This window comes from Lethenteron reissneri, chromosome 62 (assembly GCF_015708825.2).
Source record: "Lethenteron reissneri isolate LAM-NWPU_2019-01 chromosome 62, ASM1570882v1, whole genome shotgun sequence".
Classification (NCBI taxonomy): Eukaryota; Metazoa; Chordata; class Hyperoartia; order Petromyzontiformes; family Petromyzontidae; genus Lethenteron; species Lethenteron reissneri.
The window spans coordinates 5,770,904-5,798,107 of NC_083840.1; the positions used below are offsets into that span (position 1 = coordinate 5,770,904).

The following is a 27,204-nucleotide window of genomic DNA, read 5'->3' on the forward strand; positions in this document are numbered from 1 at the left end:
TTGAGGCCACGTGAAGTGTCGAAAGCCCGCTGGCAGGAGGTCACGGGGCAGACCCAGCAGGTGCCACGGGTCGACTGACCGAGATGACCGAGATGACTGGCTGATGCACCACCTGTGCCCCCTACTGTGCCAACTTGCTGTGCTTTAGCCACCCGGCGCTCCGCTCGTTGTTGTGAGCGTCGCTCCTCCGCCGTCCGTTGTTGTTGGAGGGCGACTGCCTCCAACTGCCCAGTAGCGTCCTTCACGAGCCTCCTCCACTGAGGCCGATCTTGACACCGCTGGTACCAGTCATCGGCAAGTCCACTCAGCTCCACGTCCTCCTGTACCACATCACTCCATCTCTTCTCCAGCCCGTGCCGCGCCCGTCTAGCCCCCTCGATCCGGTCGAACAAAAGCTGTTTAGGCATGCGGTGGCTGGGCATGCGGGCTACATGACCCAGCCAACGCAGCCTTGCCTGCCGGAGGAGCTCACTGATGGGACTTTGCCCAGATCTTTCAAGGATTTGTGAGCTCCTCACACAATCCAGCCTGGTTAAACCCAGGATGGATCGTAGGCAGGCCAGCCTAAATGTTTCCAACCGGCGAAGATGCTCCACCAGGGGGGTCCACAGACAGACACACACAGAGAGACACACACAGAGACACACGCACAGAGAGACACACACAGAGACACACGAACAGAGACACACACACAGAGAGACACACACCGAGACACACGCACAGAGACACACACTCAGAGACACACACAGAGACACACACACACACAGAGACACACATACACACACACAGAGACACACACAGAGAAACACACACAGAGACACACAGACATACACACACAGACACACACACAGAGACACACACAGAGACACACACAGAGACACACACACACACAGAGACACACACAGAGAGACAGACACACACACACACAGAGACACACACGGACACACACAGAGACACACACAGAGACACAGACACACACAGACACACACACAGAGACACACACAGACACACACACAGAGATACACACAGAGACACACAGAGACACACACAGAGACACACAGACACACACACACAGACACACACAGAGACACACACACACACAGAGACACACACAGAGAGACAGACACACACACAGAGACACTCACAAAGACACACACAGAGACACACAGACACACACAGACAGACACAGACAGAGACACACACAGAGACACACACACACGCTCGCACTCTGTCATTAATGTGCTCACTCTGGGCGCACATTGCTGAGGCTATTCTCAGCGCGGTTAAAATTAAAACGCCTTATCTCAATCAGCCCCACAGCGGCGCACGGCTGCGCCGATTTCTTTCGGGAGGCATGGGGAGGCCGCGACGCGACGTTTCGGGATTCTACCGGGCGCGGCAGGGATGGTAAGGGTACGCGCGCGCGTGCGTGCGTGCGTGTGCACCTAGCCTGGCACCCCGCTGTGGTGGTGGTGGTGGTGATGATGATGGTGCTGCTTAGTAGGTGTGTGGTGTCGTTTGCTGTGGGGTTATAATGCATGGCAGGGAGGGGGAGCGGTGGTGCTGCGGTTAGCGCGCTCGCTCTCTCTCTCTCGGCCCGAGTTCGATTCCGTCTCGGGGCGAGGTTGAAAAACGACGACTCCCCTAGGTCGGTTCAGCCTCAACATGTCACGTGGCCTGGAGCGGTGATTAAATATGATGATATTCAGTACGGGGAGAGACAAAGACTGCCATAGCTGCTGCTACTGCTGCTACTCGCTAACAGCACTTGCCCCAACGGTCCGTCAATGCTACACGGGGGATCTTTGTCTTTCGTCTGCGTCTAATCTCCGTCAACCCATGGCACCACCTGGGTCTGTCCCGTGACCTCCTCCTGCCAACATCATCAGCAGCAGCATCTGCAGCAGCGGCATCGAGTGAGCAGCTTCCACACTTCACGCCACGGCCTCAAAGTGCACCTAGCCTGGCACGAGCGCCGTGGGAATGTCACCGCCATTGATTGGCTGAATGGCGGTCGTTGTTGTTGTTGTTATAGAGGTGTGTACAGGTGTGTATAGGTGTGCACAGGTGTGTGTGTGTGCACAGGTGTGTGTGTGTGCACAGGTGTGTGTGTGTATGTGCTTGCCGAGTGGACTTGCCGATGACTGGTACCAGCGGTGTCTGTCTGTTATAGAGGTGTGTACAGGTGTGCACAGGTGTGTGTGTGCACAGGTGTGTGTGTGTATGTGCTTGCCGAGTGGACTTGCCGATGACTGGTACCAGCGGTGTCAAGATCGGCCTCTGTGGAGGAGGCTCGTGAAGGACGCTACTGGGCAGTTGGAGGCAGTCGCCCTCCAACAACAACGGAGGGCGGAGGAGCGACGCTCACAACAACGAGCGGAGCGCCGGGTGGCTAAAGCGCAGCAAGTCGGTACAGTAGGGGGCACAGGTGGTGCATCAGCCAGTCATCTCGGTCATCTCGGTCAGTCGACCCGTGGCACCTGGGTCTGCCCCGTAACCTCCTGCCAGCGGGCCTTCGACACTTCACGTGGCCTCAAGGTGCACTTGGCCTGGCACAAGCGTCGTGGTGACGTCACCGCCACTTAGTGGCGAATAGCGGTTGTTGTTGTTGTTGTGTCTGAATGTATGTGTGTGCACAGGTGTGTGTGTGCTACCCCTACTACTACCCCTGTGGGGAGCGGTGGGGTAGTGGTTAGCGCTACACTGCGCTTTGAACCTGGCCACCCGGGTTCGATTCCCGCTCACGGCCAGACACCAATGGCGATTATCTGAACCGGGCCTGGGCCTCCCCTAGGTCGACTCAGCATCAAATGAGTACCTGGTGAGATGTGTAAACATCGCCACTGGGGAGACAAAGGCGGCTGGGCGTGGTGCTGGTCACCCACCCCCTCGTGTGCCGTGCCGGCCTTCATAGGTGCTACTCGCTAACAGCACTTGCCCCTACAGTCTGTTAAGGCTACACGGGGGATCTTTGTTCTTTGTTTCATATTGGGTGACGATGTCACGGGGAGCGGTGGCGCAGCGGTTAGCGCACCGCTCCACCCGAGTTCGATTCCCGCTCACGGCTAATAGCAGTGTCAGCGAATGTTCGAACCGTTCCATGGGCGTCCTCCCCTAGGTCGACTCAGCCATAAAGTGAGTACCTTGTGCGGTGTCTAAAATAAGATTTATATAATCGGTCACGTTTTGGGCAATGACCATGCTTAAGAATCACCTATTTTATACTTAAATACTGTGTAGGATAGGTGTAAGCCGATGGGTCTCGGTGATTCTGTAGGTGTCTCTGTAAGTCTATGGGTCTCTGTGATTCTATAGGTGTCTCTGTAAGTCTATGGGTCTCTGTGATTCTATGGGTGTCTCTGTAAGTCTATGGGTCTCTGTGATTCTATGGGTGTCTCTGTAAGTCTATGGGTCTCTGTGATTCTGTGGGTGTCTATGGGTCTCGCTACCTCTACAACTACTGCTATCACTAACCCTATCGCTACCCCTATCACCACCCCTATCACTATCACTACCCCTATCACTACCCCTACCACTACCCCTGTCACTACCCCTACCGCTACCCCTATCACTACCCCTATCACTACCCCTACCGCTACCCCTATCACTACCCCTATCACTACCCCTATCACTACCCCTATCACTACCCCTACCGCTACCCCTATCACTACCCCTATCGCTACCCCTACTGCTACCCCTACCACTACCCCTATCACTACCCCTATCACTACCCCCGTCACTACCCCCGTCACTACCCCTGTCACTACCCCTATCACTACCCCCATCACTACCACTATCACTACCCCTGTCACTACCCCTGTCACTACCCCTGTCACTACCCCTATCACTACCCCTATCACGACCCCTATCACTACCCCTATCACTACGCCTATCACTACCCCTGTCACTACCCCTGTCACTACCCCTGTCGCTACCCCTGTCACTACCCCTGTCACTACCCCTACCACTACCCCTGTCACTACCCCTGTCACTACCCCTGTCACTACCCCTACCACTACCCCTACCACTACCCCTGTCACTACCCCTGTCACTACCCCTGTCACTACCCCTGTCACTACCCCTGTCGCTACCCCTGTCACTACCCCTGTCACTACCCCTACCACTACCCCTGTCACTACCCCTGTCACTACCCCTGTCACTACCCCCTGTCACTACCCCTGTCACTACCCCTACCACTACCCCTACCACTACCCCTGTCACTACCCCTGTCATACCCCTGTCACTACCCCTACCACTACCCCTACCACTACCCCTGTCACTACCCCTGTCACTACCCCTGTCACTACCCCTACCACTACCCCTACCACTACCCCTGTCACTACCCCTGTCACTACCCCTATCACTACCCCTATCACGACCCCTATCACTACCCCTATCACTACGCCTATCACTACCCCTGTCACTACCCCTGTCACTACCCCTGTCACTACCCCTGTCGCTACCCCTGTCACTACCCCTGTCACTACCCCTACCACTACCCCTGTCACTACCCCTGTCACTACCCCTGTCACTACCCCTACCACTACCCCTGTCACTACCCCTGTCACTACCCCTGTCACTACCCCTGTCACTACCCCTGTCGCTACCCCTGTCACTACCCCTGTCACTACCCCTACCACTACCCCTGTCACTACCCCTGTCACTACCCCTGTCACTACCCCTGTCACTACCCCTGTCACTACCCCTACCACTACCCCTACCACTACCCCTGTCACTACCCCTGTCACTACCCCTGTCACTACCCCTACCACTACCCCTACCACTACCCCTGTCACTACCCCTGTCACTACCCCTACCACTACCCCTACCACTACCCCTGTCACTACCCCTGTCACTACCCCTGTCACTACCCCTGTCACTACCCCTACCACTACCCCTACCACTACCCCTGTCACTACCCCTGTCACTACCCCTGTCACTACCCCTACCACTACCCCTACCACTACCCCTGTCACTACCCCTGTCACTACCCCTATCACTACCCCTATCACGACCCCTATCACTACCCCTATCACTAACGCCTATCACTACCCCTGTCACGACCCCTGTCACTACCCCTGTCACTACCCCTGTCGCTACCCCTGTCACTACCCCTGTCACTACCCTACCACTACCCCTGTCACTACCCCTGTCACTACCCTGTCACTACCCCTACCACTACCCTTACCACTACCCCTGTCCTACCCCTGTCACTACCCCTGTCACTACCCCTGTCACTACCCCTGTCGCTACCCCTGTCCACTACCCTGTCACTACCCCTACCACTACCCCTGTCACTACCCCTGTCACTACCCCTGTCACTACCCCTGTCACTACCCCTACCACTACCCCTACCACTACCCCTGTCACTACCCCTGTCACTACCCCTGTCACTACCCCTACCACTACCCCTACCACTACCCCTGTCACTACCCTGTCACTACCCTGTCACTACCCCTACCACTACCCCTACCACTACCCCTGTCACTACCCCTGTCAGCTCCCCCTGTCACTACCCCTGTCACTACCCCTACCACTACCCCTACCACTACCCCTGTCACTACCCCTGTCACCACTACCCCTACCACTACCCCTGTCACTACCCCTGTCACTACCCCTGTCACTACCCCTACCACTACCCCTACCACTACCCCTGTCACTACCCTGTCACTACCCCTGTCACTACCCCTACCACTACCCTACCACTACCCTGTCACTACCCTGTCACTACCCCTGTCACTACCCCTGTCGCTACCCCTGTCACACCCCTGTCACTACCCTACCACTACCCCTGTCACTACCCCTGTCACTACCCCTGTCACTACCCCTACCACTACCCCTACCACTACCCTGTCACTACCCCTGTCACTACCCCTGTCACTACCCCTGTCACTACCCCTGTCGCTACCCCTGTCACTACCCCTGTCACTACCCCTACCACTACCCCTGTCACTACCCCTGTCACTACCCCTGTCACTACCCCTGTACTACCCCTGTCACTACCCCTACCACTACCCCTACCACTACCCCTGTCACTACCCCTGTCACTACCCCTGTCACTACCCCTACCACCACTACCCCTACCACTACCCTGTCACTACCCCTGTCACTACCCCTGTCACTACCCCTACCACTACCCCTACCACTACCCCTGTCACTACCCTGTCACTACCCCTGTCACTACCCCTGTCACTACCCCTACCACTACCCCTACCACTACCCCTGTCACTACCCCTGTCACTACCCCTGTCACTACCCCTACCACTACCCCTACCACTACCCCTGTCACTACCCCTGTCACTACCCCTGTCACTACCCCTACCACTACCCCTACCACTACCCCTGTCACTACCCCTGTCACTACCCCTGTCACTACCCCTGTCACTACCCCTACCACTACCCCTACCACTACCCCTGTCACTACCCCTGTCACTACCCCTGTCACTACCCCTACCACTACCCCTACCACTACCCCTGTCACTACCCCTGTCACTACCCTACTACACATGGAAACGACTGCGTGGACGGGCAATGTGATGAGCGTTCGTTTTGGTGAATTCATTTTCGAACACCCTGTGCTACTGCTATAGTCACCAGGTCGACTAACATTGCCCATAGACTAACACTGCCCATAGACTAACATTGCCCATAGACTAACATTGCCCATAGACTAACATTGCCCATAGACTAACATTGCCCATAGACTAACATTGCCCATAGACTAACATTGCCCATAGACTAACACTGCCCATAGACTAGCATTGCCCATAGACTAACACTGCCCATAGACTAACACTGCCCATAGACTAACATTGCCCATAGACTAGCATTGCCCATAGACTAACACTGCCCATAGACTAACATTGCCCATAGACTAGCATTGCCCATAGACTAACATTGCCCATAGACTAACATTGCCCATAGACTAACATTGCCCATAGACTAGCATTGCCCATAGACTAACACTGCCCATAGACTAACATTGCCCATAGACTAGCATTGCCCAAGACTAACATTGCCCATAGACTAACATTGCCCATAGACTACATGCATAGCTAACATTGCCCATAGACTAACATTGCCCATAGACTAACATTGCCCATAGACTAACATTGCCATAGACTAACATTGCCCATAGACAGTTAACATTGCCCTACTACATTGCCATAGACTAACACTGCCCATAGACTAACACTGCCCATAGACTAACATTGCCCATAGACTAACACTGCCCATAGACTAACATTGCCCATAGACTAACACTGCCCATAGACTAACATTGCCCATAGACTAGCATTGCCCATAGACTAACATTACCCATAGACTAACACTGCCCATAGACTAACATTGCCCATAGACTAACATTGCCCATAGACTAACATTGCCCATAGACTAACATTGCCCATAGACTAACATTGCCCATAGACTAACACTGCCCATAGACTAACACTGCCCATAGACTAACATTGCCCATAGACTAACACTGCCCATAGACTAACATTGCCCATAGACTAACACTGCCCATAGACTAACACTGCCCATAGACTAACACTGCCCATAAACTAACATTACCCATAGACTAACATTGCCCATAGACTAACACTGCCCATAGACTAACATTGCCCATAGACTAACATTGCCCATAGACTAACATTGCCCATAGACTAACATTGCCCATAGACTAACATTGCCCATAGACTAACATTGCCAAGAGGCTTACATCACTCACTCACCGTCTCACTCACCATCTCACTCATTCACTCACTCACTCACCCATGCACTCACTCACCATCTCACTCACCATCTCACTCATTCACCCACTCACTCACCATCTCACTCATCCACCCACTCACTCACCATCTCACTCATTCACTCACCCACTCACTCACCATCTCACTCATTCACTCACTCACTCATCCACCCACTCACTCACCCATTCATTCACCCACTCACTCACCATCTCACTCACTCATTCACTCACTCACTCACCATCTCACTCACCATCTCACTCATTCACCCACTCACCATCTCACTCATTCACTCACTCATTCACCCACTCACCATCTCACTCATTCACCCACTCACTCACTCACCATCTCACTCATCCACCCACTCACTCACCATCTCACTCATTCACTCATTCACCCACTCACCATCTCACTCATTCACTCACTCACTCACCCACCCACCCACTCACTCACCCACTCATTCACCCACTCACTCACCATCTCACTCACTCATTCACTCACTCACTCACCATCTCATTCACATCTCACTCATTCACCCACTCACTCACCCACTCACTCACCGTCTCACTCACTCGTGGCCACGGCACTCCTATCGCGGTCTCTCGACTTCTCACCAGGATCAGGGTTACACAAACGTCAACCTCAACACTTGGGAACTCCTCGCCAGAGGTGATTTGACTCCACCCTCCTCCCCCCCACAATTTCGTCCCGTGCCCCCTCTTGGTTTAGCCCGCGACCCCTGCCCACCTGGGCAAGTGGTCGAGTCCGATGCTGCTATGAGATCACGCTGTCCATCACAGGGGCTCACTCTGCTCTTCCCTTCTCGAGGTAGGTACACCAGGATCAGCATCAACATCATCAGCAGCATCAACATCATCAGCAGCAGCAACATCATCAGGAAACTCATCATCAGCATCATCAGCATCAGCATCAACATCATCATCAGCATCATCAACATCATCATCAGCATCATCAACATCATCAACATCATCAGCATCATCAACATCATCAGCAGCAACATCATCAGGAAACTCATCATCAGCATCATCAACATCATCATCAGCAGCATCAACATCATCAGCAGCAACATCATCAGGAAACTCATCATCAGCATCATCAACATCATCATCAGCATCATCATCAGCAGCAGCATCAACATCATAATCAACATCATCAGCATCATCATCAGCATCATCATCATCAGCATCATCAACATCATCATCATCAGCAGCATCATCAACATCAGCAGCATCTGTATCGTCGCCATCAGTACCTATAACATGATCATGCTCAGCAACATTAGGATCAGCAACATCAGTATCACCAGCAGCATTATCAATATGATTATCGCCAGTGGTAGCATAAGTGTCATCAGCAGCAGTAGCATCATCAGCAGCATGATCAGCAGCAGTAGTGTCATCAGCATCAGCATCATCGTTCACGTGGATATCATCAGCAACACCACCAATAGCATCGCCACCATCAGCAGCATCATTCGTAAGATTATCATCAGCACCAGCAACACTTTCAGCCCCATCAATATCAGCATTACTTCTACCATCGGCATTAACAATAGTATCATCATCAAATTCATCATCACCAGCACCACCAATACCATCAGCACAATCATCAGTATTATTTCCAATAATACCACCACCACCATCACTACCAACAGTGGCACCAATACCATCATCACCATCACCGAGATGATCATCATCACCACCATCAACCATGGCCACCAACACCATCACCTCCACTCATATCGTCAGCAGCAGCAGCATCATCACTACCAACAGTATCATCATCACAATCATCATCATTATTACCACCACCAATATCATCAGCATAATGACCACCAATATCATCATTACCAACATCATTATCATCGATATCATAATTACCAATATCATCACCATCTCCAGGATCATAATCAACATAAGTGTGTGTCAATGTGTGACAGATGACACTGGTCAACACACTTTTTCTGGCATAAGGTATTCCAACGGTTGTAAGGTAATTTTGGGGTGCTGATTCCAAATCTGGCAGCAGTTTTTGTCTATCACATCAGGTTTTTGAGATATCAAATATTGCATTTTCAATAAAAACTGCAGAGGAAAAATATTAAATAAATGTGGATATCTACATAAAATTATATTACAAACACACTATCCTAAAAATACAGCACCATGTTTTAACACTAAAGCAGTCACTGACTCGCAACAACTTGCAATCATAAGTGACAGAGTTAATTTCGGGTAAAATCAATGAAAATGGGGTATGCCGATAGCATAAAAAATTAACCCGTAAAAACTAAGTTTTTCACTATAAATCCTTTATATGCGTGGCATCGGTTTTATTTTATTATTCATTTCTGTTTCTCTTGAGTAAGAGTTTCATTTTTATCACATTGGTATTTTAAATTAAATATAAGGAAAGTCGTATATAAGGATTATAAGGTTTTCAGTTTTTGTATAATTGTTTATATTGTACATTTTTGTTGTTTTCTTGAATAATTTTCTGTGTTCAGGAAAAATATATGATTGTGTTAGTGAAATTTTTTTTTCCTAAAAAGTGTAAAATTTTAGAAAAAATTTTCACGAAAATAAATTGTCACGCACAACGAGTCTGTGTGCAAAATGTCAGCTCGATTGGATCACGGGAAGTGGGTTTAAAAACGATAGAAAGATTTGCACGGTCGTAAGCGCGCAAGCAAGTGAACTTAATATAAAGGATTCAATGGGCCACAACCCAGCCCACATTGGTCTTTGAAACGGGCGGCTAGAGTCCTCTCGTCCTCTGGCTTGAGATGGCTTCCACCTATGGGTCAGATGATTGCCTGCCACCATTAAGCAATTGGTAATTAAATATAATTATTTTTTTCCTAAAAAGTGGAAAATTTTGGAAATTTTTTTTTTTTCACGAAAAAACATTGTCACGCACAACGAGTCTGTGTGCAAAATGTCAGCTCGATTGGATCACGGGAAGTGGGTTAAAAAACGACCGAAACATTTGCACGGTCGTAAGCGCGCAAGCAAGCAAGCAAGTGAACTTAATATAAAGGATTTAAAAATGAGATGTGATAGAGCAAATCTGAGATCAGATTTGGAATCAGCACCCTGAAATTAGTCTAGAACAGCTGCAAAAGTCCAGGCCAGAATTTTTTTTTTGTTGACCTGTTATCTGAATCGGACCTGGCCCTCCCCTAGGCCGACTCTGCCTCAAATGAGTACCTGGTGAGGATGTCCTCTGGCTCCCACGTTGTTGAACATGTTTTTACCACGTAGTTCCATCTTGTACATCAGATAACATGGGAGGCTGATCGATGCCCGGGTGTGGTCAAGCGACGGCTCTCTATTGGTCAACCATGTTACGTGTCCATAATATAGATTTTTTTTTGGGTAAAATCATTTAAATATAAATGTGTCGTTAAATCCGCCACCACCCGACACAGCCAATTAATAATGTTTGTCGCGTAAACAGAACGTGACAATTCGTTACTGGTACAGCACTAACCGCTTGTGTGTTGGAGAGCAAATCCACAACATTCACAATCTGAGTACGACGTTTCCCCAGTAATTACAACCAGCTTCATCAGGCGGCAGCCAGATTCGTGGAGAAATCCTCCTGTTTCGTTCAACAAATAGAGGGATAGATGTCATGACGTGAGGGAGGGGGGATTAATGAATGCATCTAAATTACAAAGGGGCATTTATATGGCCATTACCGATTGGGTTATTTTATGGTAATCAACGTACGTCATGCATGCACATTGTTCACGTACCTGCTATTGTCTCTTCACAGGTAATCCCCAGTGACGTAGCTTCTAAGTTACTCCAACAATGTACTACGGTATTTTAATAGTTTAAATTACCTGGACAGTTTCAACGCTCGTGTTATTTCATTTGGTTTGGGCATTCAGTGCCCTGTTTATTTGTGCATCATTGTAGCGCTTCTTTAACATGTTTAATTTCACTTCTCATACTATCACCATCTGACACTTTCTTAGCCCGATGTATGATCATCCTGATGAGAGAGGATTTCTATGTATGCTGATGATCTGGTGATTGCTGCTCACTCAGAGGAGGAGTTGGAGACACTGCTGCTGAACCTGGAGCGCGCTACTAAGAGGTGGGGTCTTACCATCAGCGCCACCAAACTAAGCACCTGCCTGGGTATGTTGTGCCATCAGACACTCCACCCCCTCAACTCCCCCATGAGTGATGGGGCAGTTGTGGAGAGAGTGGAGAGGTTCCTTACCTGGGCAAGTGTGATTAAAACCAGTTCAGATTTGGTAGGAGAGGCCTCACTCCGAATCAGTCGAGTGGCATTATCTTTTTATCAGCTAAGTAACGCTGTGTGGAAGCTACCTGGTCTGTCACTCCACACGAAGCTTCAGGTCTTTTTGGGCATGGTCATGCCCTCCCTTCTCTACACTTTGGAAAGTGGACCCCTATAATGGAACATATTTGCCGGTTAGAAACATTTAGGCTGGCCAGACACACACAAACATACACTCAGACACACACACATACACACATACAATCACACACAACAACAAAGACAAAGATCCCCCATATAGCCTGTAGGGGCAAGTGCTGTTAGCGAGCACCTATAAAGACCGGAACGGCACACGAGGGGTTGGGTGGCCAGCATCACGTCCGACCGCCTTTGTCTCCCTAGTGACGATGTTTACACACTGCACCAGGTACTCATTTGAGACTGAGTCGACCTAGGGGAAGCCCAGGACCGGTTCAGATAATCGTCATTGGTGTTGGCCGTGAATGGGAATCGAACCCGGGTCGCCGGGTTCATAGCGCAACGTAGCGCTGACCGCTACATCACCGCTCCCACCTAGACAAAGATCCCCCGTGTAGCCTTAACAGACTGTTGGGGCAAGTGCTGTTAGCGAGCACCTATGGAGGCCGGAACGGTACACGAGGGTGTGGGTGGCCAGCACCACGCCCGGCCGACTTTGTCTCCCCAGTGACGATGTTTACACACCGCACCAGCTACTCATTTAAGGCTGAGTCGACCTAGGGGAGGCCCGGGACCGGTTGAGATAATCGTTATTGGTTTTGGCAGTGAATGGGAATCGAACTCGGGTCGCCGGGTTCATAGCGCAGCACGCTAACCGCTACACCACCGCTCCCCCCTAGACATACACACAGACATACACACGCACAGACACACAGACACACGCACAGACACACAGACATACACACAGACACACAGACACACAGACACACACACACATACACACAGACACACACACAGACACACACGCACAGACATACACACAGACACACACACAGACACACAGACATACACACAGACACACACACAGACAGACACACACACATACAGACACACAGACACACACACACAGACATACACACAGACACACACACACACAGACGAGACCAACACTCCGGGCCAGGGCATGGCTGAGGTCACGCCGCTCGCAGTCTGGGGGGTGGGGGGGGTGCCCCGTGGATTAGTGAACGCGCCGCGCCGATGAATGGGGGCCCTCGGTTGAACGCGGCGCCTAAACCCGCGACTCCCGACTCCGGTAATCTCCGCCGCTCCTAAAACAACCGCGCGCTCAGCGATTCGCGGCTACGGGACTATCCACTCCCCCCCAGCCTCCCGCGATTGATTCCGTCTGAATGAACCCACCGAGTGCCAGCCGCCGCCACCGCTCGCAACTTGCCCTGCGTGTCGCGACTCGGCTTTAGCTTTTAGTCCCGTCGAGCGCAGTCCGTCTGTCTGTGACGTGGCGGGGATCAGTGCACGCTGGTCTGGGCTTTCCGTCTCGCAAGAGTTGATCTGATGATGATGATGATGGAGTGAGAGTGCCGTGGTTGTGAAGTTGTGTCGATGTTAGAGAGAGAAACCCAGGTGCCCATACCCACCATCACTCACTCATTCATCCATCCATACACTCACCCACACACTCACGCTCCACTTACTAGTCCATTCACACACCCACTTGCCCTCGCACTCACCTACACACTCACCCTTACACTCACTCATCCATCCACACTCTCACTCACACACTCACGCACCCACTCACTCGCCCATCCACACACCCACTTGCCCTCCCACCCATAGACTCACTCACCTACGCACTCACCCTTACACTCATTCAACCATCCACACTCTCACTCACACACTCACGCACCCACCCACCCATCCCTACACTCACTCATCAATCCACACATCGGAAGTCCCTCGGGATTCAAAGATGACGCCCATCAGGTTAAGTGGTGGCTCTTGAGGTTGCTGAGGTGCCCAATTCTGAATCCGCAAATCTGTGGGCATCGAGGGCGTCACGTGGCGCTCCCAGATGGAAGTGGAAATCCGCAGTGCCGGGTCTGCTTCCTTTTCTTCTTCTTCTTGGTTCTTTCGGTAAAGTCACGTAGAAGGAAAATAATAAAATAATAAAAATAAAAGCATCATAAAATAACTCTCACGACGTTTCGGCCACAACGCAAGCAGCCGTCTTCAGGTGGAGAACAGGTCTGTCGAGAAGACAGAGTCTGAATGGCACGCCCCAGGCTTGGAGCGACTATTTATGCTGGGATGGAGGGGCGAAGAGCGTCTTGACAAAATAATTTGCATATCGCTCACTCATCCATCCACACTCTCACTCACACACTCACGCACCCACTCACTCGCCCATCCACACAACCACTTGCCCTCCCACCCACGCGCTGTTAGGAATGAGCCTTATTGGCGGCGATCCGCTTCGGCATCGAGACGTCGGGTCTCCAAGTGGGGCCGCGGGCCTGGTGGATCCAGCATCGCCACCCCAAGCCGATCGGCAAACCTGCTGCGTTGCTCAGTCTCGAAGGTTGATTTGTCGGCGCTCTAGGGAGGACTCGAGGGTATCCTTGAACCGCTTCCTTTGTCCCTCCCCCAGAGGTCGCAAACGGGTTTTGATTCCTTACCCGTACCCGTACTCGGCCGCACCAGGGTCGCAAACGGGTATTCGTACCCGTACCCTACCCGATACCCGGCTACCCGTTACTGGCCAGGAGTTAACATCTCGGCCACCGCTGCGCCCTCCTATCTAGGTCATAGCGGTAGTGAGAGTAGGAAGCGGTGATTAGGGCAGTGGCATCTGTCCCTATGTGACACAAGGTGACTCAGCACCTGGGCCTGCGGGCGGGCGTTCATCTGCCAGTAGTGGGAGGGGGGTGATTGCTGCCGTGTGTGTGATCCAAGTCGATTGATTCGCGATTCATTTTCAAATTTGGACCCCGAGTCTATATGGGTGTCCGTATACGTATTTGCATCTTTCCATCCAACCGGTTATCTCCATCTCACCATCCAACCATCTATTCATCCGTTCATTCATCCATCGATCAATCCATCCATCACTCAAACCATTCAACCAACCATCTATCCGTCCATCCATCCACCATTCCATCCATCACCTCATCTATCCAGACAACAATCTATCTTTCCCTTAATCCATCACTCCATCCAACCATCCATCCATTGCTCCATCCATCAATCCATCTATCCATCACTCCATCGGTCCGTCCAACCAGCCACACGCATCAATCGCTCCCAACTACCTCACCGCACACCAACGCCGTCGTTCCCCCCACCCCCCGACAAGGCCCCGCTGACCCCTCCGCGGTGTCGACGCTGAGCCATGGGCGATTGGAGCTTCCTGGGCAACGTCCTCGAGAAGGTCAACGAGCACTCGACGGTGCTCGGCAAGGTGTGGCTCACGGTGCTTTTCATCTTCCGCATGCTCGTGCTGGGCACGGCCGCCGAGTACGTGTGGGGGGACGAGCAGTCGGACTTCGTGTGCAACACTCAGCAGCCGGGCTGCGAGAACGTCTGCTACGACGAGGCCTTCCCCATCTCCCACGTGCGCCTCTGGGTGCTCCAGATCGTCTTCGTGTCCACGCCGTCGCTCGTCTACGCCGCCCACGCCGTCCACCACCTGCGGGGTCGCGCCAAGAGGGCCACGCTCGCCACGGCCGCCGCCGCCAGCGCAAAGGCCGCGGCGGCGGCGGCCGCGGCAGCGCGATCGGGCGGCCCGCTGCCGCTCAAGGTTGCCGGCGGCGGTGGCTACTGCTCGGACTACCTGGGGCCGGCCGATGACGGCGCCCCGCTCGTGGAGAAGGACGTCGACGACGAGAATGCGATCAACGCCGAGGGCGGAAAGGTGAGAGGTCGGATGGTCGCGCGTGAGAGGCAGACGCCCTACGCCCGCGGTCTAGCCTCGGGGAGGGGACCCCTGTGAGGACCGTGTGGTACTCGGCACACTAGCCTGCAAGTAGGAGTTTTGTCGGAGGCGGCGAGGCCGCCATGTGGTTTTCCGCCAATTGAGTGATTTTTCTTTATTTTTGCAATGTAATTTTGATAAATTCGGCCAATTTGGACCGCCACACCGGCATGCAAGGGCCTACCATCTGCATCCCACAGACATCCGTGGGACGCAGATGAGTACACCCACCTGCGGAACGCAGACCAACGCGCCGCTAATGACGCGCCGCTAACGGCGCCCGATGTTTTGTTCCCGGGTGGATGAAGGTGCGCCTCGAGGGTAAGCTCCTGCACACCTACGTCGTGCACATCTTCTTCAAGGCCACCTTCGAGGTGGGCTTCGTGCTGCTCCAGTACTACCTCTATGGCTTCTCCCTGCGGACGCTGTACCGCTGCAGCCGCTGGCCCTGCCCCAACGTGGTCGACTGCTTCGTGTCGCGCCCCACCGAGAAGACGGTCTTCGTCGTCTTCATGCTCGCCGTCGCCGTCCTCTCGCTGCTGCTCAACGCCCTCGAGCTCATCCACCTCGCCTGGCGGACCAGCAGGCTCAGCAGCAGCGGCAAGGCCCGGCGACGGCGCTATGTCGGAGGAGGAGGAGCCGGCAGAGGCGGCGGAGGAGGAGTCGTGGTCTTGGGGGGCGAGGAGGTGGCGGAAGATGCCGTGGCGCGGCTGACTGAGGACGGCTGCGTGCCGGGAGCGGCCGCCTTCGCGCCCCACAGGCCATCGGCCCCGTTCAGGGGAGCATTTGCGAAGGCGAATGAGAACACGCTGCCCTCCTTCTGCCCGCTCTCCGTGAGCCACCTGACCGTCTACGGCTCGCACACGAGCAAGGAGGCCGCTGAGAAGCCGAGCCTCGCGGCAGACGCCGGAGGCAACTCCGGGAGACATTTCGGGGGAGGAGGAGGGAGCGGAGGAGGAGGGAGCGGAGGAGGAGGGAGTGGAGGTGGTGGTGGCAGCGGAAGCTTGAGCAGTTCTCCCAAGGAGATCAAGGGGGCGGACATCTCGGATCGGAGATCTCCGAGCAGAACGAGCTCTCGAGCGCGGTCCGATGACCTCAATGTCTAAGAGTTAAGAGAGCACAGGGCTACTTTCTTTTTTTGTCAGACACCAAAATGGCGACTTGAAACGCCGATCGATAAACAAAGTCTCCCGCAACCAAAGCTCACTCGGCACTCTGATCATGAAACACAATCTCCTCGAGCCAAGTCTCAGTTAAAGGTGCCAATCCATAAACCCGGGATCTGGAGCAAATCTGCGATCATGACATTCGATTTTTCTCCTGTCGAGTGTCCTCATCTGAATCCCAGTCTTCCAGAATCTAGTCTTAATCGAGACTCCAAATCCCAATATCCAGTCTCCGAGATGAATGAGGAACTGAGTAAATAGTCCGGACACGAATCCTTAATTATATATTCTGCTGGAACCAAATCTCAATTGACGCTTCATTCCTCAAATCCGGTCAATGTAGACTCTGATCATGAAACTCGGCCGTCCTGACGCTAAAATCTTATCAACTCAAAAGTGGCTCTGTGTTCTCTCAGTCTGACAAACCTGATTCTCACGGTGCCAGTGTACTCTTCTGAAATCCTACCTGCTACCGGACCTGTTCATCTTCCTGTAGGTTGTAATTTGCAAGCGCAAGTCCACTCAGCTTTCCCGCGAGCTCTCCGCCCGTATTTGTGCTCGCAGGGCCTTTGACGAGGTCCTACCGGGTGTGTGTCAAACCTCCAGTGGATTTTCGGGCCCCAAAAGACCTCTTTGCCTTCTGGGATATTATAATTGGTTTTATACCCTTTTATCTGGCAACAAAACTGACACTTTTTTTTACGAGGAGTCATGTTTGCATAGACCACAATACCTGCAGTCATGATGCAAACAAAAAACATAACTCAGATAATGTATGCACTGTCCTTGAAGTTGATTGGTCCACACCCGAGACAGTTTTCCTTAGAGCCTAGTCTCATATGGGTTGGACCAGATGGCCAATGAGGTACTAATGGTGTAAATGCTTACCCTGAGCTCTCATACTCTGATGGTGCATTCTCTTTGAGTTGTGCGCCGTTTGCCGTCATCTGGTCCAACACCATATGAGACTAGGCTCTAAGGAAAGCTGTCTCGGGTGTGGACCAATCAACTTCAAAGACAGTGCATACATTATCAGAGTTATGTTTTTTGTTTGCATTATGACTGCAGGTATTGTGGTCTATACAAACATGACTCCTCGTAAAAAAAAAGGTGTCAGGTTTTGTTGCCAGATAAAAGGGTAAAAAACCAATTATCATATTTTTTACTGGCAAATGAGGTTCTAATTCTGAGATGTTGTTGATGTGTCCCTCGAAAACTTCCCGCGAGATCGCAACGAATGTCGGAGAGCTCACGGGGGAAGGGGTAGAGCGGGCTTGCACATTCCCGCAACCGCCAATCACACTTGTTCAACTGTAGGCGAGCTTCCGTTATCCTGCTCAGGCCTTTCCCACAACTTTGGCATCGTCGTAATGGCAAGCCATTAAGGTTTACGATTCCAATACGTAAACTCTAAAGCAGTAAAGATCATCTTCTTGGTTCTTTCGGTAAAGTCACGTAGAAGGGAAGTAATAAAAAAAAAACATAATAAAATAATTCTTACGACGTTTCGGCCACAACGCAAGCAGCCGTCCTCGTTATTTTTTATTCTTTTATTTACTTCCCTTCTACGTGACTTTACCGAAAGAACCAAGAAGATGAATCCCTGCAGTCACGAAAGCTTTAAATCAGTAAAGATCATTTGACCTTAGACTGGGGTTGCCAGTGGTGCTGGTTTTTGCAGGATCATCCCCCTTGTTGAGAAGGTAGTGGCGCTGGGAAATCTGTTAAGTCATCCCGTGCCATCAAGTCACGGGGTTTTTTTTGTCAGTTTTATAATAATACACCACCTGTCCTTCTCCCATCTGCCCATAATGTGAGATATTATTCCTCTTCCCTTGCTATGCCCCAATTATTTTGTACACGTCAGAGGTGGCAACCCTCTGTGAGACAAATTCGACTAACTGGCCAACTTTTTCCCGTAACTTCATCGCATCATCCCAACGCAACAATAAGATTTACGATCAAATGTGTAAAATTCTAAACCGGCAAAGAACAATAGCCTGAGACCCTACCCTATCCTCACACTTACAACCTCAAAGGATGTTCGAAAGGGCTACTCGTGACACTTTTAATACAATTCACACCAGCCGTTGCGGCTATATCAGGTTTGGAGTTTGCGAGGTGTATGAGATGCCGGTAAAAGTGGGAGTATTGTAGGTGCTTGCATGTATGCGATCTGGAGTGGATATGAGAGTGTTGTGTATTTGTGCGTGCTAGTGTAATGAAGGGTGGAGTACCATGTCCGTCAATACGTGATGTGTATACGCATTCGCGTTAGGTTTGCCAACCATTGTACAATTATTACAGCTAGGTCGGGAAGTCGTCGTGGCCAAATCCGTTGATGCCACCACCAGACATTGCCAACTACCCTCTGTCACATCCCACAGCTGCTGCGTATTAGACAGGAGACCTCTACGGCCTACACGTAAATCTAAACCTGTTAGAATAGACCTCACAATGCAGTAGGCCACAGCCTGTTAGACCGGGCCTCAAAGTGCAGTGGATAACGGCCTATTAGACTAGGCCTCACATTGTAGTAGGCCACAACCCTAGAGGACTTGGTCTCACATTAGTAGTAGGTCACATCCTGTTAGAAGAAGCCTCAGGCCACAACATGCTGTACCAGGCCTCAAAGTTGAGTAAGCCACACGTGCTATGCCAGACCTGCTGCCGTATCGGTGCCTGATAGCGAACAAAATGGCAAAAATGGTCCAATCAACAAAAACATCCTCAGAGTCCGATTTGTACTGGCGATGTTTACCATGTCAGTAAAACTATTAGTGCATCAGTAAGTTACTTGAGCTTCTTAAAAAGAAAGCATAAAAGGTTTTAGGTATCGGTGAGCCAAAGGTGCTTGTTTGTAAGGCATTAGCAAGCATTAGTAAGCATTTAGTGCTTAACGCTTTTGGAATGTATTTTAAGTATTGTCGTACACCGGGGAAAGCTTTGGTAAGCCGCAGCTGCACGTGAGTCATGCTGTTGGCATTTCCTATTGAGCCAATGTTCAACGTTAGTATTGGCAAGCCAAAACTTGTTGGTAAGCAACGGAGAGGCCGTTATCAAGTAAAACGGCGTGTTGTTCGGGGATTGGCAGGCGTTAGCCATCGCCAAGCGTTTGTTGAGATTGCCAAGCACTCGCCAAGAACGCGTCAACCAAAACCAAGGATCATCTATATCGGTGAATCATTTGCTCATCGTTGGTAAGTCGGTTCAGAGTGTTGTCCACTTCGGCAAGCCATTTAGTGTTGTTAAGCCATCGGTGCATGCTCGCTGCCAACAGGACAACTGGTAATCCAAAGATGCTTTGTTTTAATAGCATGACTATGCCAAAGACCTGGGTTTGTGTGTCATGTTCCACTTTCGTAAGCCACCTTAGTAAGTAAAAAACAACTAGCTAGCTTCCACGCGAATATGTTTTCTTAGCAAAACGAAACTGCGGCAAACTTCTTCAACCGCGCCGTAAGGGGTAAGGGGTGGCCAATTTGAACGAGGGCTTTTGTCGATTACGTGGCGCCTCCCAGATAAAACAAAATGTCTGCTGTCAATTTCAATATCGGGGGGGGGGGGGTGGTCTTACGAAGATTCCTCCTTTTCCACTCGCACATCCGACGCCGTGCCAACATGGGGGGCAGTCCACGGCACGGGTGTTTCTTTTCTTTTACCCACTGGCTAGTTATTATCATGCTGGGGCGAAACAGATCCGTGGTACCCTGGCTTCACAAGAGGTCTGGTATCTGGCTCTGTACGTCCGTCAAGAACAACACCACGCACGTGCGTGTGCATGTGTGTGTGGCCATCAAAGGAAAAAATACGTAACGGCCGACGTTTTGGCATTGGCCATTCTTCATGGGATGTAAGGGCCAATGCCGAAATGTCACCTGTCATGTATATTCTTTTTTACTTTTAAGGCCACTCATACACGGTGTTGTCATTGACAGATCTGTTCAGTCGTTAGCTGTGCTCGTGCACCAACTGCCAACGCAGCAGCAGCGGTGGCTAGGAGATGTTAACTACCTCGCCTGGTATACAGGAGGGTCGTGGGTTCGATCCTGACCCTGACTCCTGCTCAGAGGTCGCAAACGGGTTTTGATTCCTTACCCGTACCCGGCCGCACCAGGGTCGCAAACGGGTACCCGTACCCGTACCCGGCCGTACACGTACCCTACCCGTACCCGGCCGGATACGGGTACCCGGCCGGGTACGGGTAGGGTACGGGTATCGGGTACTTGATTGCGACCTCTGGGATGAAGCCATATTGCAGGCGCGGGTGGGTTGATTCTAGGAACTTGAATTGTGAGAAGAGACAAAACGTTGGGAAATGAGTGACAAACGGTTACTCACCAGTGACTCACGGTCTACCCATACCCGTACCCGGCCACACCAGGGTCGCAAACGGGTACCCGTACCCGGCCGGGTACGAGTTCGGGTAGCCGGGTATCGGGTAGGGTACGGGTATCGGGTACCCGGTTGCGACCTCTGCTCCTGCTGTATATTTGGAGTTTGCATTTTCTCTGTGGGTTTTTTCCCCTCCACATTTAGAAACATTCACTTAGTATATTTGGCTACTATAAATTTCCACGTGATGAGAAGCCCACTTCGTCGAGATGTAATTTGTGATAGCCAAGTCGCTTCTGAAAAAGAGCAACATAGCTCAGTGGGCCGTACCTGGTCAAATACATTTTTTTTTTATTTTAGTATCACCAACTACGACACGGCTCAGCACGGCTCGGCTTGTGCAGTGGAAAAAAACCCTCCCGGTTCATCCTGAGGCCTCGCACCAGGCTGGATCAGCATGGCCACGGCACGGCTCGCTTGTGCCAGTGGGACAAAAACAAAGATGTATGATTGGTGTAAAGGAGGAAACGTGATCAGACCTGGGCACTTGTGATTAGCTGTTGGGTTGTACTATGCAAATAGCTTATGATTGGCTGTTGGGTTGTATTATGCAAATGCAGAATAGATATTCATAGAAATCTGCCACCTCAGGTGGAGAGTTGTTTTTTTAAACAGTGTTTTTTCTGCTTTTTATTTTTGTTTGCGCTGAAAGCAAACTTACATTTTTAACGAAAAGAGCTTCTTAGAAGTATCTTCTCTTTTTAAATCTGAACAGCATTTCACTTTTAAAAAAATGGACCGCGAGCACACGAAACTTTGACCCTTTTTAACGCGATGAACAGCGTAAGTTAAAACGTTTATTTATTTTAAAAATAACTCTTAAAAACTAAAAAACTGGTATTCCCGCTTTTCCCAATAAAGTTCACGCGTTTAGTTTAAAAGCCGAGCGGTGGATTCGCGAAACGTTTTGGACGCACGACTAAGAAATGTGCGCCACAGGCCCCAGCGCTTCGGATGCAGCGCTTCCTGTAAAAAGGGACGAAGAGTTTAACAACAAAAAGTAAAATCCGTCACAACCATAACGACGGATGAATATGTGCGTGAGGAAAAGTCCTCGCTTAACGCTTTCGCGCAACGCAGAAGGCGCGCCGTTATAACGCGGAACGCGAGCGTCGTTGTAACGTGGAACGAGCACCCCCCCCCCCCCCGTTATAACGCAGATTCTGTGCAAGCGGACTACTTTCTTGGGTTGTGCAACGCAGAGTGGTACGGTAATGTGGTGGCGGTGGCGTACCCTCAGTAACCTGTCCCCGCTGTCTCACCGCATGGCACGCGTAGTAGTAGTCACAGTGGCGGGGGGATGTCTCCGCTTAGCGCGCTTTTTCGCACGTTGGCTGCAACACTTTTCAGGAACGCATCCACCACCACCAGCACAAGCATCACCACCAGAACCACCAACAACAACCGCCAGTGGCGGTGATGTCACCACGACGCCTGTGCCAAGCTATGTGCACGTTAAGGCCACGTGAAGTGTCGAACGCCCGCTGGCAGGAGGTCACTGGACAGACCCAGCAAGTGCCATGGGTTGACTGACCACCACCACCACCGGTGCGTCATCAAACGGGGGGCTCACCGTGCTGTACTCTCCATATATAAGAAGCGCCTTTGCAGTCCGACCCGCTCAGTTTGATTGAACGCAGTTGCCCGACCGCACAAAACACAGTCGCTCGCACGGACAGGCGGTCGCGACAACGTACGGCGTGAGAGCTCCATCGCGGTACCATCATCATTGTCCCTTTCCTTTCTCGACGACGCTATCAGGTTCTCACAACTCAACCCCTGTTATAAGTGACCGCAGTGGGGGGGGGGGGAGGTGGAGGTAAGAAGTGGACGATGTAACGGACCCCCCCAGGTCTCCAGTCTAAATCTTAAGTCTATCTCAGTTGGGGGGGTCCTGCCCCGGCCCTGCCCCCCTCCCCTACCGCCTCAGCAATAAGGGGAACAAAGGTGTCGAACATCGTTGTGGTTATAGCGGCAACAACAAGACGCGGTGTCGTCACTGGGGGCTGTCTTTCTGTCTTCTTCACAATTCACACCTTTTCATTGCCAATTCAAACAAAAATAAAAAGGCTCATTCACTCCATTCGGGACTACAACCTTTGGGGGAAATTCGAGCGGACGGATCAGAAAAATGTTTTTACGCGTCCTTAAAACCCCCTAAAAAGCTGTCCACGTCGATTAACACGCAGCAGCAGCAGCAGTCAGCTTTCGCGACCGATATCATCCATAAGAAGTTGGGATAAGCAGTTTTGTTGCCAGATAAAAGGGTAAAAAACCAAATATCATATTTTTTCTTCTGTCAAATGAGGTTCCAATAGTGTGAATGCGGTGATGTCATGGTGACGTCACGGTGACGTCATGGTCAAACATCGCTCGGGACCGAAATGCCGTGGATCAACAAAGGGGCCGTGAGCTTTTGTTTTCTAACCGTCGAGGAGTTACGTCTCGGATTTTTTTGGAAGCCCGAGTGGCAGGCAATGATGATGACGACGACGACGGTGACGACGACGATTGCAGGTTGTTGCTGTGATTGGGCGGAGTCGGTCACGTGGTGCTCAATTCATTCGTAGCTTCCCGATTATCGCTGCGATTGGACCGAATCGGTCACATGGCGCTCAGTTCATGCGTGACTTCTAAATTTGAAGCTTTCGTGACTGCAAGGATTCATATTCTTAGGTTTTTTTCGGTAAAGTCACGTAGGTAAAAAATTAAAATTAATAAAAGTAAAATTAAAATAAAATAAAAATCACGACGCGTCAAGTAAGATGCAGCAATCGTGGCTGTGACGGTTCCACCTGAAGACGGAAGCTTGTGTTGCCTCCGAAACGTCGTGATTTTTATTTTATTTTACTTTTATTAATTTTAATTTTTTACCTACGTGACTTTACCGAAAACACCTAAGAACATGCGTGACTTCCCAGTTATCGCTGTGATTGGACGGAATAAGTCACATGGCGCTCGATTCATTCGTAACTTCCCGGCTGTCATGGTGATTGGACGGAATCGATCACATGGGGCTCAATTTATTCTTAACTTTCTGGTTATTGCTACGATTGGACAGAATCGAATTCGCTGCTTCCTAAACCAAATGCCTTTTGTTCTAAAGAATCTGAATGATGCACACCGTCGATGTTGTTGGCGAGCGGATGATGCGTTGTCGTTTTTTTGTTTTTTTTGGGGGGGGGGAAGGACGTGTACATTTTTAACCATCGTGTTGATAAAACTATTCTAAAAAACTATCAAAATGAACGGCACTTACTCGAATAAAACGGTGAACTGGAAACCCAATGATTGCGAGGTTTAGTCTTGAGTGTCGTGCGGCGAACTTTGTGAGCGTGTGTGTTAATGTGTGTGATAGTGTAGGGGTTAGCGCTACGCTGCGCTACAAACCTGGCCACCCGGGTTCGATTCCCGCTCACGGCCAACATCGGTGACGATTATCTGAACCGGTCCTGGGCCTCCCCTAGGTCGACTCAGCCTCAAATGAGTACCTGGTGCGGTGTAAACATCGCCACTGGGGAGACAAAGGCGGCCGGGCGTGGTGCTGGCCACCGACCCCTTCGTGTGCCGTGCCGGCCTTCATAGGTGCTCGCTAACAGCACTTGCCCCTGCAGTCTGTTAAGGCTATACGATGGATCTTTGTCTTTGTCGGTATGTGAGATCCTAAACTCTGCCTTCCCTGGCGTGGCCAGGAGAGGGGGGTAGACGATCTTTACGGAGAGCCAACCTCTTGCCCCTTGCCAATGAACATCTGGGTAGCTCGCGCCAGCAACCGATTCTTCTGATGAGATGCTGAATTTCGAAACCAGCCCACACACTTTTTCTTGTACTGAACCAAATGTTCAAGCCGTCCTGACTGCTGACGAGACAATGAATGTGGAAACCAGCCCACACTTGTTCTTGTACTGAACCAAATGTTCAAACTGTCCTGACTGCTGAAGAGACACTGAATGTGGAAACCAGCCCACACTTTTTCTTGTACTGAACCAAATGTTCAAGCCGTCCTGACTGCTGAAGAGAAACTTGATGTCAACACAGGCTTCAGAACCTTATTTAATCGTTTTATCGAACCAACGGCAGCCCTTCGCAATCGCAGGGGACGTGACAGCGGTCACGGCAGGTGACCGGAGACTAACGGAGCTCATCGGATGTCTGACACAAACGCGTGTTGTCTTCACAACGCGATGATGAACGCATTAAGGGAACGCGTTTCTTGGTGGATGCCGATTGGAGGTAGAAGGCGATCGAGCGAACGGTTGTAACGGCTGCCTCGGTGCAGCATCGTCATCACACGAGGCATTGGGATGCTGTTGGATGCTTCTAGAACAGTGATTCTTAACCTGAGTTGCATCACGCACCACGCACCACCCCAAAATGCCCTTTCTGGGGGGTAGCGAGACGTGGCGAGATTTTTTTTGGAAGGTAAATCATCAAATGCAGCAACGGGCACGCAAGTACAAATTATAATGGTGCGTTTCTTGCCAGTGTCGAAATAGAGAATGTATAAATTTCGATTTAAAGCTTTCGTGACTGCAGGGATTCATCTCCTTGGTTCTTCGGTAAAGTCACGTAGAAGGGAAGTAATACAATAATAAAAATAAAACATAATAAAATAATTCTCACATTTCGGCCGAAACGTCGTGAGAATTATTTTATTATGTTTTATTTTTATTATTTTATTACTTCCCTTCTACGTGACTTTATTTTTTATTTTATTTTTAAAACATAAAAAATGTATTTAATTATGTTTTATTTTTTATTTCCCTTCTACGTGACTTTACCGAAATAAAAAAATGAAACATAATAAAATAATTTCATTATTTTTTATGTTTTATTTTTATTTCCCTTCTACGTGACTTTACCGAAAGAGCCAACAAAACTGTTTCATTGCCAGAAGGGGTGAAACCAATTCTTATCAGTACAACTTACTTTGTTTCATCAAACGCGATGTGTTTATTAACATTGAACATTTTTTTGAACAATTGAGAATCAAAGGGGTGCAAAGGCTGCGTTGGCTGGGTCATGTAGCCCGCATGCCCAGCCACCGCATGCCTAAACAGCTTTTGTTTGGCCGGATAGAGGCGGCTAAACGGGCGAGGCACGGGCTAGAGAAGAGATGGAGTGACGTGGTACAGGAGGACGTGGAGCTGAGTGGACTTGCCGATGACTGGTACCAGCGGTGTCAAGATCGGCCTCTGTGGAGGAGGCTCGTGAAGGACGCTACTGGGCAGTTGGAGGCAGTCGCCCTCCAACAACAACGGAAAACAGAGGAGCGACGCTCACAACAACGAGCGGAGCACCGGGCGGCTAAAACGCAGCAAGTTGGCACAGTAGTACCTGGGTCTGCCCCGTGACCTCCTGTCAGCGAGCGTTCGACACTTCACGTGGCCTAAACGTGCACACCTCCTCCTCCTCCACCATCCTCCCCACCCATCACCTCCTCTTCATTCCCTTCCCAATCGTCCCTCTCCATCTTCCACCTCCTCCTCCTCCCACAGCTCCACCTCCTCATCCTCCACCATCCTCCCCACCCACCTCCTCCTCCTCTTCATTCCCCTCCCAATCGTCCCTCTCCATCCTCCTCCTCCACTTCCTCCTTGTCCACCTCCTCCTCCTCCTCCTCCCACAACTCCTCCTCCTCCTCCTCCCA

The 27,204-nt window shown here is 50.9% G+C and overlaps 1 protein-coding gene across 1 annotated transcript; it reads left to right on the plus strand.

The window, feature by feature from the left end:
• Nucleotides 1-1,313: 1,313 nt before the first annotated feature.
• LOC133358514 (gap junction alpha-8 protein-like) lies at nt 1,314-17,844 on the plus strand. Its single transcript, XM_061576875.1, has 5 exons — nt 1,314-1,407; nt 8,478-8,576; nt 11,828-11,920; nt 15,376-15,933; nt 16,302-17,844. Exons 4-5 carry the CDS (start codon nt 15,412-15,414, stop codon nt 17,097-17,099), a joined length of 1,320 nt encoding a protein of 439 aa, XP_061432859.1. The 5' UTR covers nt 1,314-1,407; nt 8,478-8,576; nt 11,828-11,920; nt 15,376-15,411; the 3' UTR covers nt 17,100-17,844.
• The last annotated feature ends 9,360 nt before the right edge of the window (nt 17,845-27,204 follow it).